The sequence below is a fragment of the Crocodylus siamensis genome, chromosome 3 (genome assembly GCF_052110815.1).
Source record: "Crocodylus siamensis isolate JL-2025a chromosome 3, ASM5211081v1, whole genome shotgun sequence".
NCBI lineage: Eukaryota > Metazoa > Chordata > Crocodylia > Crocodylidae > Crocodylus > Crocodylus siamensis.
The window spans coordinates 189,317,142-189,331,681 of record NC_143397.1 but is presented as its reverse complement, the minus strand read 5'-3'; the positions used below and the strand labels follow the sequence as shown (position 1 = coordinate 189,331,681).

General features: G+C 42.1%; 1 protein-coding gene across 1 annotated transcript in view; it reads right to left on the bottom strand.

Annotated features, from left to right (window-relative positions):
- LOC149869243 (lipoxygenase homology domain-containing protein 1-like) overlaps positions 1–14,540 on the bottom strand; it is a 270,001-nt gene that overhangs the window by 130,270 nt on the left and 125,191 nt on the right. The window contains exons 26-30 of the mRNA XM_090037326.1: positions 12,646–12,800; positions 11,675–11,753; positions 3,539–3,620; positions 1,476–1,531; positions 1,282–1,314 (exon numbers count right to left, since the gene is read on the bottom strand). Coding sequence (XP_089893452.1) covers positions 1,282–1,314; positions 1,476–1,531; positions 3,539–3,620; positions 11,675–11,753; positions 12,646–12,800 — 405 coding nt within the window. The remainder of the gene's footprint in view (positions 1–1,281; positions 1,315–1,475; positions 1,532–3,538; positions 3,621–11,674; positions 11,754–12,645; positions 12,801–14,540) is intronic.

Here is a 14,540-nt window from a genome sequence, read left to right as displayed (position 1 = left end):
GAGTCCTGATGACTCGTGCATGTGTGCTTATTTATTGCAAGACATGATTATATCTAAAAATGATGCCATACAGCCCAGAAAACCCCCCTGGAATGGACTATTTTTGTATCAATTTACTTTGGAACAGAAATTGCCACAAGCACTGTGATGCTCTCTTCTTAATTGGATACTTATTAAATACAGAGTTCAATTCAGGGTCTCTGTTATGATAATTAGAACTCTTGATGGGAGTGGTCCTACTCTCCTCTCCCTCTATGAGAGTTCTATTTTTCGTGGAACACAGTCTTTCAGCCAGACTTTGAATGCAAGAGACTTCACTGGAGATGGAGTCAGAAATTACCTGGGCAGATCCAGTATACGCACTCACACACAAATATAAATCAAAACACAAATATGCTACCCAGTCTATTGATCCTTAAATCTGGTTAGAAATCAAAGACAGAGACTGTCAGCCATGTCTGAAGAGCATCAGATCATGCTATGCAAAACACACTTTGCCCTCACATTCCCACTCTGCACACACCAAATACCAAAAGAGATGTCTTGTTGATAACTTCTGGCATGTGCCCAGGGCAAGCTTAACATTTATCTAACAGTGAACGCATGACATTTTTAGCATTGTATAAATAGATGAACATGTTTTCACAGCAGCATGCCCTGGTACAGTCCACTGTTGTGTAGATACAGCCCATTGCTGTTGTTTGAGGTTTTCCACTACAGCAGTGGGGCCAGGTTTGTAGCTAGACACGTAAACAGATAGAAAGAGTATGTTGTTTTCATTAAGGCAGCCAGTTTTATTCAACTGAACAAAGATATTGCATTTAGCTGTGCTAATCAATTTTATAGCTTAAGTCTGCATTATTTCTAGATACTCTGAGGATACCATCCTGAACTCTGGCCTGAAACTGCTTCGTTTGTCACTCCACCATACATTTTTCAATTTACTGATGCTTGTTGGGGGAACTGTCCTTATGTAGTAAATGACGGTGACATGGGGATAATAAATTCTTGAATTTGTTCTCAGAGGACTTTCTGACTGATTTCAAGACAAAATAATGGAAATGGGAAGAAAACTAGAAGTTTGTACAAATTTTGTTTTTTCACTCAATTCATTTAAATGATTTGACAAGTCACTTTTGTAGACCATTATTGACCAGTTTTTGACCACTTCCCTTAATATTTGATATTTTGTATGAATGAGGAAACGTATTACTTCATATTGTTTTTAAATTCAACTCTTAATGTCAACATTATGGCAAGAAAATATAAAAGGTTTCTCACCTCTCATGACTGCCTTCTGTAAATTACCATTTTCTGAAAAATGAAGAGAGAATTAAAGTTTTATCTGAAAAAGCTCTATCAGCAAACAAATATGTCTAAGTTATAATCATACTCGCAAGGAGTTTACAGGCATAACTAGTCATTTGATATCGATACATTATTATAATGCAAATTATCTGTAACTGAATACCTACTTTTGGCAATTAGCTCTCTCTCAATCTTCCCATCATCTTGGTACTCATCTAGCCATCTTTGTTAAAAAAAGAGGGTGGGGAAGGAGAGATAGTAGTTAGGATGGTAGCTAGCAATTGGATTTATTACAATGAATCTCAGAATTACTGCCACTCCCCTCAGTGTCTTAATGCCTCTCTTGTCCATCTAAGACTTGTAAGCATTTCCTGGAGCAAATTCTCCTCTGGTGAAAATTAGCATTGCTCTGCTTACTTTTTTGGTGCTAATTTACACCACAGATTATGTAGCCCAATATATTTCTACAAGACACTGGGAATACTAATGGGAGTTAATGTTCTACTGGGTAGTTAGTATTTACAGGATCAAGCCCTTAAGTTGTTACTTCTTTGGGACAAGGATCTGGTATTTTATTGATCTGTGTTGTCCCTGCACCTTATATATATTCTGTGTAGCTTACATTGTTTCTTTTCTAGATGAACACTATGAATGTTAATTTCATACCAATTTTTCCCTTCATTGTATGATATGGAATTTAAAGGGACTTAACCTCAGTCTTGACACACAACAAAAATACATCCTTACAGACTCCCCTTCCTGATATTACAATTGCTGATGGCCTTTAAGTAGCTCTTTTATTTTTTCAAATGTGGTCGTCAGTATAACCTTCCATACATAGGCACACTATGTGAATAAATCTCTGGTATGTGGAAGAAAGACTAGGCTCCATTATGTTTAAATTATTGTTGCAATAAATAGCTTGATTAACCTTTGTGAAATCTCTCCCGATCCTCCTCCAGGGAATCAAAAGATCACTAACCATTTTTTAAAAACAGAAGGGAAACTTTAGTTCCTTGGCAGCCCTCACACTGCAGGCAGAGTGATAGAGCCCCTCCTGTTCTCCTTATAATGTCTCTAACCTTTCTTCCTAGTGCTTAATAACTTATTTTTGACAAGACAGTTTTATAGCAAGCCCACTATCCAAGCTAAGTATCCCTCCCTTAGGAGAAATCTCATAAAACCTCACTGAAATTACAGAAACAATTGTCTCATCTGTCTACGCTACCAATAACCTTCTTTAATGTAATCCAAGCTAATTAAACACTTCAATAGACAAAAAACCACTGATAACAACAATAATAGTTTTGAGGGAAGTAAACAGTTCTGAGCCAACCATTTTCAAGGCTTTTGCATTTTTTTTAACTGTGGGGAACATACCTTTAAAAGACAGGCATAAATGTTTTTATTGAATTTCTAAAAGATCCTCATGACTGAGGCTTCTCCAAAATTACAGAGTAGATATGAAGAACCAGTTTGTAACCATAAAGTTAGTTCTGAATGAATTCCAAGATCTTATATCTATTTTAATACAGTGCATAATTCATTTGATAAGTTCCTCCAATGTATCTCTCTATACCAATATAAGGTGTGGCCATATATGCATTTTATTCCTGTCTAATATTTATGATGGAGGGACCTGCTTTAACATAGAGGATGCCCAAGGCTCCAGTTGCTGCCTAAGGTAGCAAAATATTTGAAGCAGTAGAAAATTTAGTGACTGTGACTAGGAGCTGAGAGAGTTGGATATTTTCCAATATTGCCTACAGCAGCAAAATTCTAGAGCTACTGAGACAGAGAAATAGATATTTGCTAAGTGAAAGGAAATGCTTTAGTTATCCTCTAGATAGCTTGCTATCTAGAGATTAAGGTCTCTTCAAAGATTTCTAATATGTTAAGTTCACTTGAATGATCTGTAGTGACTGGGAATACAAAACGGTCTGGCCTAAATCCCTAATATATGTAATACATGTTATGGCATAGGGAATTGAAACACTATTTAAGAGGTATGACGAGCCTCTAGAAGAGATTAGTGCACCTTTCCGGCTTCACATGACTTGGCCTCTGAACTTCTTCACCTTATCCCATACACTCACACACTGATCCTGCAAGCCATTGCTCCATGGCTTGGAGGAATAAATTCTATTTCCTTCTTACCCCTACACTATTTTGCAATATTTCCTCAAGATGTTAGCAGTGTAACAATTCTGGTTTCCCTTGAATGGCATACCTATTACAGGGAAAGACCACCTCTTGCTCTTCATCCTCTTCTTCATATTTGATGACAACTTTATCCAGGAACCATCCATTGCCTGTGATGAAATGACAACAAGTTTGAGGGGGGTTGTTTGTTGTTCCAAACAACAACAACAACATCAACAACAACAACAATAATAATAATACAAGATGTACATGCTGGGTCTCAAAATGTGATACTGTTATTCTTCCCTATAGACAAAAGGCCATTTAGATTTCAGCAAACTTTTCTTCATTTGAAGATAAGTGTAAACTAGCACCAGCACACTGCCAAAAGCCACCACAGCCTTTGATTGTTTGTTCTCAGAAGACATGGTCAGAGTTGTGGGGGAAAGGGAAGCCAGTCCAATGGTCAAAGCCAGAAGCCAAGGCACACAGTGAACTTTCCAATCCAAAGAGACAAAAACAAGAGATAGAAACCAGGATGGCAGGGATTAGTCTGAATGCTCTCTAGGACTTGGGGAGCCTGAGGCAGATGGTCAGAATTGAAGATTTATGCTGAGCAGCGACTGGCATAATTGGGCAAGGGAAGGCAGGAACTAAGAGTGCAGAAAGACATAACACTTGAATCATTCCAAGAATGTCACTGATTGAGAACTGGTGCACAATTGTCCCTTGACAGAAGGCAGTGTGCACAGTGCAACCTGCAGGGTAGGACTGGCTGCAAGAGGGCAGCACAGAGAAGAACAATTCACAGTTAATGGGCCAAATCACTTCACACTGAGCATGGAATTGACAGAGTTCCCGTTCTGTTAAGCACCCATTGTGTTTGCTTTCTGTCTCACCACCACCACCTAAAAATTGACATGTTTTTACCATTACAGGCACAACCATCCACCCACCACAAGCAGGGGGCCACAAAGCATCCTCCCCCACATAGAACCCTGCTACCCGCACCTGCACCACATAAGGGCATTGTCAAACTGTATGCTGTAAGCTGAACAAATATTAATTAGTTTAGTTCTGTTCAGCTTACTGGAGCAGTCCCACATTCAGCCAAAAAACCTGGTCTGCTTGCCCTTCACCTGCATAACTGTGACTTACCACTAGAGGCTTGTTACACAGGGAAAGGGGAAAGAGCTAGGGGAAGGACAGGCTTCCTGCTCCCTCAGATCAGAGTGAGTGCTGCATCGTGCTTCCCATCACCATTCTAACCAGTTCTGCTCCTGCTGGGAGCAGAGCCAGCTGGGTCTGATCAGGGTTGGGGGGATGCGGCAGGGCACTGTTTGTGCCTGCCACTTTAAGGGCCTGGAGCTGCCAGATGCCTGATGAGGGCAGCAATTTTGAACTGAGGTCTGCCCATTAAAACAGGGCAGTTCCGCTGCTGGAGGCCACGCAACAATATTGCCTGGCCGGAGGGCTGCTAGTAACATCTGGAAGTAAGGGAGGAGCTGTAGGGGCTGGTAAAGAGGCTTCTGGTCCTGGGCATGACCTAAAACTGCACCCAGCCAGGAGTGGGTGGCCTGATGGGACTCCCAGTGGTACAGGAGCCCCCAGGAAATGCCAGGCCAGTTACCACCCTGGTGAAAGGCAGGTTGGGGTGCCTTAACCCCTAGCCCCCACAACCGGGTGGGTTACCCCTTTGTTGGAGGGTTTGGAAGGTGGACACCATGGAGAAAGAGTAAGGGCCATAGACTCAGTCCTGTCTGAACTTTCCCTGACTGGCCCAGGCTGGGGCCAGGACCAGAAGGGTCAAAGGGCCGGGGGTTGAAGGCCCACTGCGAGGAATGCCCAAGAGCTGAGGGCCTGGGGTTCTGACTGGCCTGGAGATGGGTCAGGGCTAGTGAGCTGAAGGTCCTGGTGGGGGGATCACACCCAAAGGGGAAACAGTTCAGGGAGCTATGTTGCCCAGCATGAAGGCAGAAGAGACCGCCTGAGGAGAGGAATCCAGGTGGGGTTCAATAGTAGGATTCTGGGGCCCAGTGTGGAGGCCTGTGATGATGATAACTATAGATGCTATCTGCAAGGCTTGGGCTGTGGTGTAGGGGAGGAAAAAGCCGCAGATAGCCCCCCCTGGCATTGGGGCAGGAAATGGGCAGCCTCCCGCTTATTAACATCTATTTAACTAATTAACAACAAGGCGTGGCAGGTGAGAATGTGGGTGGTTAGCCCAGGAACAGGTGGGTGGGCCACAGTGAGATCAGCCCCGAGCAGGCCCCCTGTTACAGGGGACCACATTGCCTGGACCTGTGGCTCTACTCCCCACTGAGAGTAGTGGGGAACCATACCACACAGGCTCAGCTGGCTCTGTTCCTAGTGGGAAGAAGAGCCAGGTCCAAGCAACATGGGGCCCCCCCATCCCCTGCTTAGACTCAGCTGGCTCTGCTCTCGCCAGGAGTGGAGGCAGGAGACACAGTAGGCCCACTGCCTCCTGGTATGCTGGAGGGCTTCAACTTGGGTGGAAAAGCTGTGGAGAGTGACCACAAGTTAATAAAACAGGAGGAAAATTAGATAGATTCGAGATTTTCCTGTCCTGAACTGGGATAATGTTAAGCTGGATAACTAGTGCTTTAAACCACTTAAAAGGTTTTAACATGCAGCCAGTCAAAGAGTTAAGAGCTCCAGAAGCCACCTAAAGTTACCATGTAACAAGGCCTTAGGCCTGGGACCCTCACTGAGAGCTCCTATCAGGGAAGTGATATTGACACAGGGGTCTATTTCCCCACTCCTGCAAACACTTTGGCCAATAGAGTGCTGGTTGTATCTCAGAGCAGCCCTATTGTCCTAACTGGATTTGGGGGGTTGAGGAACAGTGCAGTTTGGGATGCTCTGTGTCCACACATAACATTGAACTGGTTCAAGGAAGATTGACCCAAAATAGTAATTGATTTTCCCAGTGTGCTTTTGAAATGTTCCAGGAAGTTTAAACCAGTCTAAAGTGGCTTGTATGTCTAGACTCTTAAGGCACCTATACAAATGCTAAACATCTGCTCCATGTGCTAATTAGCACACATCAGAGCAGACTCAGTTAATTGAGTCTGTTGGAGTGTGCTAAGTAGCACACTCCAGCAGCCTCTGCATCCTGTGTATTCAGCGTCCCCACACTTCAAAATGGTAGTGGGAGTGGTTTAAGTAAAGCTTATTGAACAAGCTTTAGTTAAAGTGCCCCTGCCACCATTTTGAAGTGGAAGACACTGAATAGACATGACACCGTGGGCACTTTAATTAGAGCAGCTCTTGGAGACAGTCTAATTAAAGCACCTCCCTCCCCACCCCAGACCACATCCTTGGGATTTAAAGTGTATTTAGAATATTCCAAGTCTTACATCTCTTCATGCCCTAAGAAAAGACCAGAGATGTCTAGATACACATAGCAACTGGACCATTAAAAAATGATAGGGAACTGGTTCTCAATTGTGGGATGCTGCAGACACATGTAACAAGTGAATTGTTCCCAAATGTCACTGATTGGGAATCAACTCACAATCATTTATGCACTCTGGTGGCTGTGACACCATAGGATGTGAGTGAGCACCCAGCCCAGCGTGGCTTACAGTGGGTAAGTGGGCAGGGAGAGGCTGCTTGTACCCCTTTCTCCTTTTGAGGTCCCTGTGGTTGGGTGATCTGTGGCTGGGGACATTTTCACTTTTCCACTTTCTTTTTTCTCCTAAACACAAGTTCAATAGACTTCAATAGATGGCAACTGACTAAAATCTGCAGTGTGCATGCCAAACTTGGGGTGGGTGGGCAAGAGGAGGCGTGCTTGGACCCAGGCTTTTGGGTGCCCAGGGGCTGTGGGGGCATGATGAGGTGGGGCAGTGAAGCAGGGAGTAAGGGCAAGATACCTTTTTTTAGAAAAGCCATGCAAGGGAGCCCATTGATAAAAAGTGCCAGGAAAAGGGAAAAAACAGAGAAGCTGACTTCTGTCCGCATATCACAGTGGCCACCTGCAGCAGTAGCATGGCATACAGTTAGCCTACTTGTGGCAGAGAATGCTTTGTGTCCATATGTAATCCTGAACTGGTTCAGAATAGCGCTTGATTTTCTAGGTATGTTTTTGAACCTTCCAGGCAGCTTTGAACTTGTATGTCTGTCCATATCAGGTTTAAAACCACATTTTAACCAGCTTAAATATTAAGCAGCCTCCAGAAGGACTGGGGGCTGCTTACAAAATAGGGGAATATTGTTTAGCAAAGATCAGCCATTTGGGATATTGTAAAATGTGAAGCCAGAGCCAGTCAAGCAGGCTGATTAGCTTGAATTCAGTTACGGTTAACACGTTTGTCATGGGGCAACTGTTGATAGAAGTCCTTCCCAGTTGAAGATACCTAGTTGTATACTCATGTGGCAAACTCACTGCTTTCGCCCGGCAAGCCCGGCTTGGAAAAGGACATTCTGGATTGGTGGAACATTTCTATTTATCAGGTAACAGCCGGGGGGTGGGGGGGGGGGCGGGGAGATTGCCCTGCCCCTGCTTGGAGCATGCTGGCCAGAGATGGCGAGGTACACTGGACAGGGAAGATGCTCCACAGGATTTCTTCTTTGCCCCAGTGGTGCACAGGCCAGCACACAGGGCTCAGGTTCTGGGAGCCGCATCGAGGCAGCTCGAGCCTGCATCCTCAGCAGAGGTCTGGACAGAGCGGTGTGCAGACCGGCACATGGAGAGCTGGCCCTTGGAATGGCTCAAGGCTGCTCGGGCCCACATGGTGTACAGTCCGGCACATGGAAGACCTGCCCTGGGAGCAGCTTGAGGCTACTCAGGTTAGCCCCAGTGTAAGCCAGATAACTGGAGCCCTGCAGTGTGGCCTAGCCAAAGAACTAAAAAAGCCCCAGAGCCCAGAGCAGGACCTGGGAAAGGGGAGGCCTAGTCATAAGGCTAGGTAAATCTAGCCAGCAGTGGATAGGTTCCCTCTCATGAGAGCTGGAAGAACCCTTGGTGCCCAAAGTGGGGTACAGGGCCAGGAGGGGAGGTCTGGGAGTGACGCAGAAAGTGATGGGTGAAAGTTTCCCTCCCAGCTGGACCCATAGAAGGGGAAGCACCCCTTGCTAGCTTGGATCCAGGGGTAAACACGCCTTATATCATGAAAAACTGTGCCTCATATTTTGTATAATTGTTATCATAATTATGAATATCTTGTACAAAAGATTACAGAATTGGGTTATTTTGGTATAATGGGTTTTGGTTTGTATTGTAAATATTTGTCTGTATATCTTTAGGGTTGTTAAAAGACATTGCTAAGAATATTTTTGGAACGTTTTCCTTTGTTACCTATTTGAATATATATAGAGATTTTAATAGGTAACAAACACCTATTCTGGATACCTTTTAAGAAATGCTTGGATGCTTATCTTGCTGGGGTGATCCAACCCCAACTGCCTTCCTGCCCCTTGGGCAGAGGCCTGGACCCAATGATCTCACAAAGGTCCCTTCCGGCTCTAATGTCTGGAAAATCTATGAAACCATAAAAGCAGACTACAGCATAAACACTAAGCATTCAGTTAGCTAATTCTGATTGAAACAGACTTATTGAAAATAAACAGAAAGGGTTCTTATTCAGGTGACAACCTTTTTGCAAAACCTTTCAAATTTGTGTTTTGTTGAAGCCTGTATTTCAAGGGCACATTTTTGTTTTGTCTCATCCTTCCTTAAAGAGAGAAAACCACACTCTTTAATAAACTTCTTATGACATGTCTTTATTGAAGTCCCCTCATGCCTGAGGTAAGAAAAATCACATGAAGATTTTTCATTTACTGTTCTGATAACAACAACTTACATTTATGTAACACTTTAATCATAAAGGATTCGAGCACTTTATAGACTCTTCATAGAGAGTTCGCTCATTCAACATTGAACTTCTGTGGTGGAACACAGCAGCCATTTTCTCCCAGCTATGCTACACAGATGCCTATCAATTTTAAGGCACTATATAAAAAATGAAGGAATAACAATGACAACAAACAGCATGGTCACAGATGAACTGAGTAATAATTTAGACAACTGAAATTTTGGGGGGTAATTGAAATACACCTAAAAAATGATCTAATCTGGAGTTTGATTATGAATGCTGACTCCAAAAAGAGTTAGGATAAATGAATATTCAGGGAGGTTTTTTACTTTTCATCATAGAGATTTTTTCCCCTGGTTCCTGAAGCATAAGGCTCTTCCCAGTTCATGTGGGCTTTTCTGAGGTGAGACCTATCTTACCATGTAACAGGAGCATAAATAGTTATAGATGAACAGTGAACTTTTTGAAATTAGTATTAAAAAAAACAACCTGCTCTTCAGTGTAAATTATTTAAACCTTCTCAGTCTTGCAAAGTCTCTCTCAGTTTCTCCTGTGGTTTGGGTTTGTTGCATTTGGTTTTCAGTAAAACTAATCTCTTAGGGACAGGGAGCCAAAAGCCTAGGGCCTAGAACAACGGGACGAAGAGCCCAATAATAAGTGTTGACAAGATCTGACCCTGCTTAGTTAAGGAGGTCTAATCTGATCATCATCTCAGTACAATTCAATTGCAGGAACAATATGCCCCGTGTCATATGGGTCAGGTACTGTGTTAAGTTACTGACCTTAAGTGATCCTTTTCTGCATCTCTTCACCATAGCTACTCTTCAAATATACTTTGCTGTACTTGACTCTTTATTGCTTTTAAAATGTCATCTCTTTTTTTTTTTTGTTTATACTATTCCAGTGACACCAAGCTGTATGTCAGATTGATACAGATCTCAGGGTATTGTACATGGCTGTTCTCCTCCAGAGGTGTCTCATTTTGTTAGTGACCATGTAGAAAGAATGTAATGCAAACTACAGAAACACTTCCCCAAGGTACCCAGTGGACACATCTACACGTGCAATTGATGGGGTGGGTGCATCTTCACAAGACATTTACTGTATGACTAATTAGCTCTGCAGTAAATGTCTCAGTGTCTAGACATGTGCTCCTATTAGGGCACAGGAAACTAATAAGCTTTGCAGCAGAGTAGTATTTGTAAATACTATTTGTAAATACTATTTGTAAATACAAATACTACCCTGCCGCTGAGTTTTTTCCATGCAGAGCACCACATGCGTAGATGCTGACCTGGTTGGCTGGGGCACACGAGTGCTTGAGTGCAGGAGCTACCTGCTTTCTAGCCCCATGATGAAGTACCCTTGTGCCCCAGCCAAACCCTCTGCAGCACATTGAGCCTAGTTGGAACAGCCCCGGGCTGGCAAGCTGGCTCCTGGGGCCTCCTGCCAGCCACGCCTACTCTGATCAGGCTCCATGTACTGCACATGAATACACTTTGGAGCTGACTGCTCCAGAGTTAATTGCTCCTAGGTGCATATTCAAACAGTGCACCCAGGAGCAAAAGACTCTGGAACAGGCTCCAGAGTTTTTTCATGTGCAGTAACTGCATGTGTAGATGCATCCAATGCAACTAAATAAACTGCAGAGCAGCAAATTGAGCCAAGAAGGAGCAGTTTAGGCCAGGGTTGCTCTTGCTCTGTTCTGCCCCCCTCTAACAACCAGGGGGAGCTCCAGGCTCTGGCTGCAGCTTCCCAGGTTCTGTCCTGGGCTGACAGGGAACACAGGGGCCAGCCCTGGTCTCTGGCTTTGCTTGGCAATGGCAGCGTGGCCCATGGCCTGGGGGGCATCCCTGGGCTGGCAGGGAGCATGTGCCCATACGTATAGAACAAATAGCCTAAAGTTGTCAGATTTTTTTAATGCCCCTTCAAGCTACCAGTCTCTATTCTGTGGTCCTCTAAGACTCCATTTGGTGGCAAAGTGTCTCTTGAATATCCTTGCTCTAACTCTGTTCTAACTCTGTGCCTCATTTTCACTTTCTATTAAGGAAATATTTTACTCAGTTCTAGGTGTTATTCTTATAAATTCTTCTGCAACAGTGTGCAACAAATAAATGGCACTCTGTTTTAAATCAGCTGGCAAAACAAGAATGAGCTGACATTTTTTACAGGAACTTCCATATCTACATTGCTGTCCAGAACATTAGTTTTCTGTTATCTCATTACTGTATGTAGTAGTAAGTGTGTGTTCCTTTATTCTCCTTCTCACTGCAAGGCCTTTCATAACACTGCTGTGTGTGAAAGGTGTTATGTATAAAAATAAAATATACTGTGTTTTCAAAACAGCTTAGAAAAATTTTAGTCACTAGAAAGTTAACTCTTACCTGGACCAGTCCCATCATGGCTAATCAGAATTTTCTTTAGGTATCCTAGTGATATAGCCTTTAGGTAGAAGATATCCACCTGTAGAACCAGAAAAAAAAATAAGACTGATGCAGGTCTTGATTATATGGTCCAAGTATCATGAGACGTGTTCAAAACTGTTGCCTTCCAGATGCTACTTCTGGAAACAAGTTCAATTAAGCATTAAACTTGCTCCTTAACTCTGAGTAGAAGTAAGTCCCAAATTCCTTGTGTATTTCTTCTTTAACCACAAATACTCAGGTTAAAAAAAGAGCAGAGCATATGAGGGATATGGGTTCATCCTTGGAGACTTTGTGTAAGCATGGATTCTCACCCTGTTATTTTGGGCCCACATGTATAATACTGTATATCTTGCACAGGTTCAACTGCAAATGGAAGTAATATCAATAGATAAAGCTTGTTGTTTTCCTGACATCTGTAAAAGTGAGTCAAATCCTAAAGGTGTCTTGATGCCTTTGATGCAAAAGGTCTTAAAACTGCCTCAATCAGGTAGCTGGGGATTCCATAGGCATGGGACAAGCCTCAGTGGTATCTTCTAAACCCTGCTTGACTTGCTTCCCCAACACAGTATAGGGAAGATGCTGGGGGCAGCAGGGATATGTAACTTGATTCTAGGAGTGATAGCCATACAATCACAGGTACAGAAACATTACCATCACTGTGCGACCCATGCATCTTATAAAAAATCATCAATATAGCTTGACTTTGAATATTTGAAACTCTCAGCAAATTATGCCCCATAATCTACAGACCAAAAATAAAATAATTCTGTAAATAATTCTGAATAAAGGACATATTTGAGAAAACTAAAATGATCAAAGAAAATTTGTGAACAAGATGCATGTAGACTTTTTTGAAGAACCTATTTGCTGCTAGTAAACTCTCAGCCTTGATCAGAAATAGTGCAGCTTTGCACATTTTTTTTCTTTACCTGTCCGTGCTGAAATTTGACTTTATTTTTCTTAGATCTGTGGAGCTTTCGTTTGCCAGTATCTCCTCTTGTTCCCATTAGGATGATATATACATTAGAATCTGTTTCAGCACCAAGTTTAGACCCAGTGTGCACATGGATCTCATAAACCACCACTAAAGAAAAAAAGAGGAAAAATCTTTTGATTATTTGTTTTTTTTTTGTATGTACTTATCTGCTTTATCATTGACAGTTGGCCAGGAGATTGTACCCTCTCTGTCAAGTTTGGAATTAGTTGCAGTGATCTACACGTTTGTCATCTCCAGGCTCAATAACTCTAATTCTCTGTACATAAATATGAAACCACTGACCTTAAAAAGCAACCGTATGTGCTGAACATAGCAACCCCATCTGCTCAGTAAAACAGGCTAGCAAGCATTCATTCCCCAGTGTTCCATTTTCTTGTCTCCCTGCTGAAAACCAGGCCAAATTTGAGAATTGAAGGACTATCATTGTTCTACCAAACCCATGGAGTTGTCAATCTCAAGAGTGAAACTATCTTGTGCAAAATCATAGAACTCTTGGCAACTGGCCCACAAATACAAATTGAAACCCCAAGAAAAAAAGCATAAGAATTCTGGTTAATCAAAGCACTTTCAGATCTGTGTGCTATAGAAACAAGGATGTACACACACACACATATACACGCACTTTGTCTATGCCAAGAAAGTAGGTTGTCAGTGACCACCTGACTTGTTTTGAAGGTGTTTTATCAAATCCACAGTAAACATCAACACATTAAAAAAAGCCCTCTTAATTAAATATATTCACTAGATTATTTTTTAAAAAACATCTCTTTCTACTCTACTCTAGGCAGATCCATGATCACAGTTTAGAAATAAAGGTAATATATTTAGAAATTTTGAACTACACTAATTAATCAGATACTAAAAGTTCTGTTTCAGAATAACTGTTGTTAGCAGTTACATGATACTGTATTCCAGTGCACTTATTTATTTATTAGCTTTCCTTTTAATATAAATAAATTTTGCTCCTAATTAGGTCTTAGTAGAATTTTTTTCCATGCGGTGTTTCTTTTCTAATCACAGCTGGTCACTTCTGTTACTATCTGGTACATGATAAGAGAGATTATTGTTTCAGTATTCAGTAATGGAGATTTTAATAGCCCTCTGGAGAGGAGAAAGATGACAAGGACCCAAAGGAAAGCACATTTAAGCAACCTTTAAGAAAGAGATGAAAGACAAGTAGGAAAATTATAACAAACTATTATGATGTTGGTATTAAAGAGTATTCTGTAGATATCAATTAAAGGTGCTACTACTACTGAGTAACTGCTCCTAATAAAATCTAGTATTTACATATGGCACATTTCACAAACAAAATATATGAAAACAGTTTTTTAAACAACCTAAAAACCTCACACCTATACTCACATCCAAATCATTCCTTACCAGTGACATTCTATGCAGTTAACATTGCATGACAAGTTTAAAAACTGGAAAACAATTTAGGACAAGAAGTGAAGAACACCACCATGGATATTTGAAGATGCAAAGGGAACTAGAGTAGATATATCTGACCAAGCTGGAACATAGTCATGGCATTCTTGGAAAAAAGCACCATGGATTTTTTCAATAGATTTACTCTGGAGTCTGGCCACTGGTCAGATGTTCAGGTAAAGGAGTGATAGGATCTGATGTACAAGCCACATGCATCACATAAGCATGGCAGGAGGCATGATTGTGGGATCCAGATCAGATCCAATCATGCCTAATCACCGGTGCAGTGAGAGCCTGGAACCACAAACCCAGGCATCTCCTGCACACAACTTAAGATGCGTTTAACTGGCTATCAGGTCTTAAGTGTAACATATGGCCAGGGCCTCATACAAATGA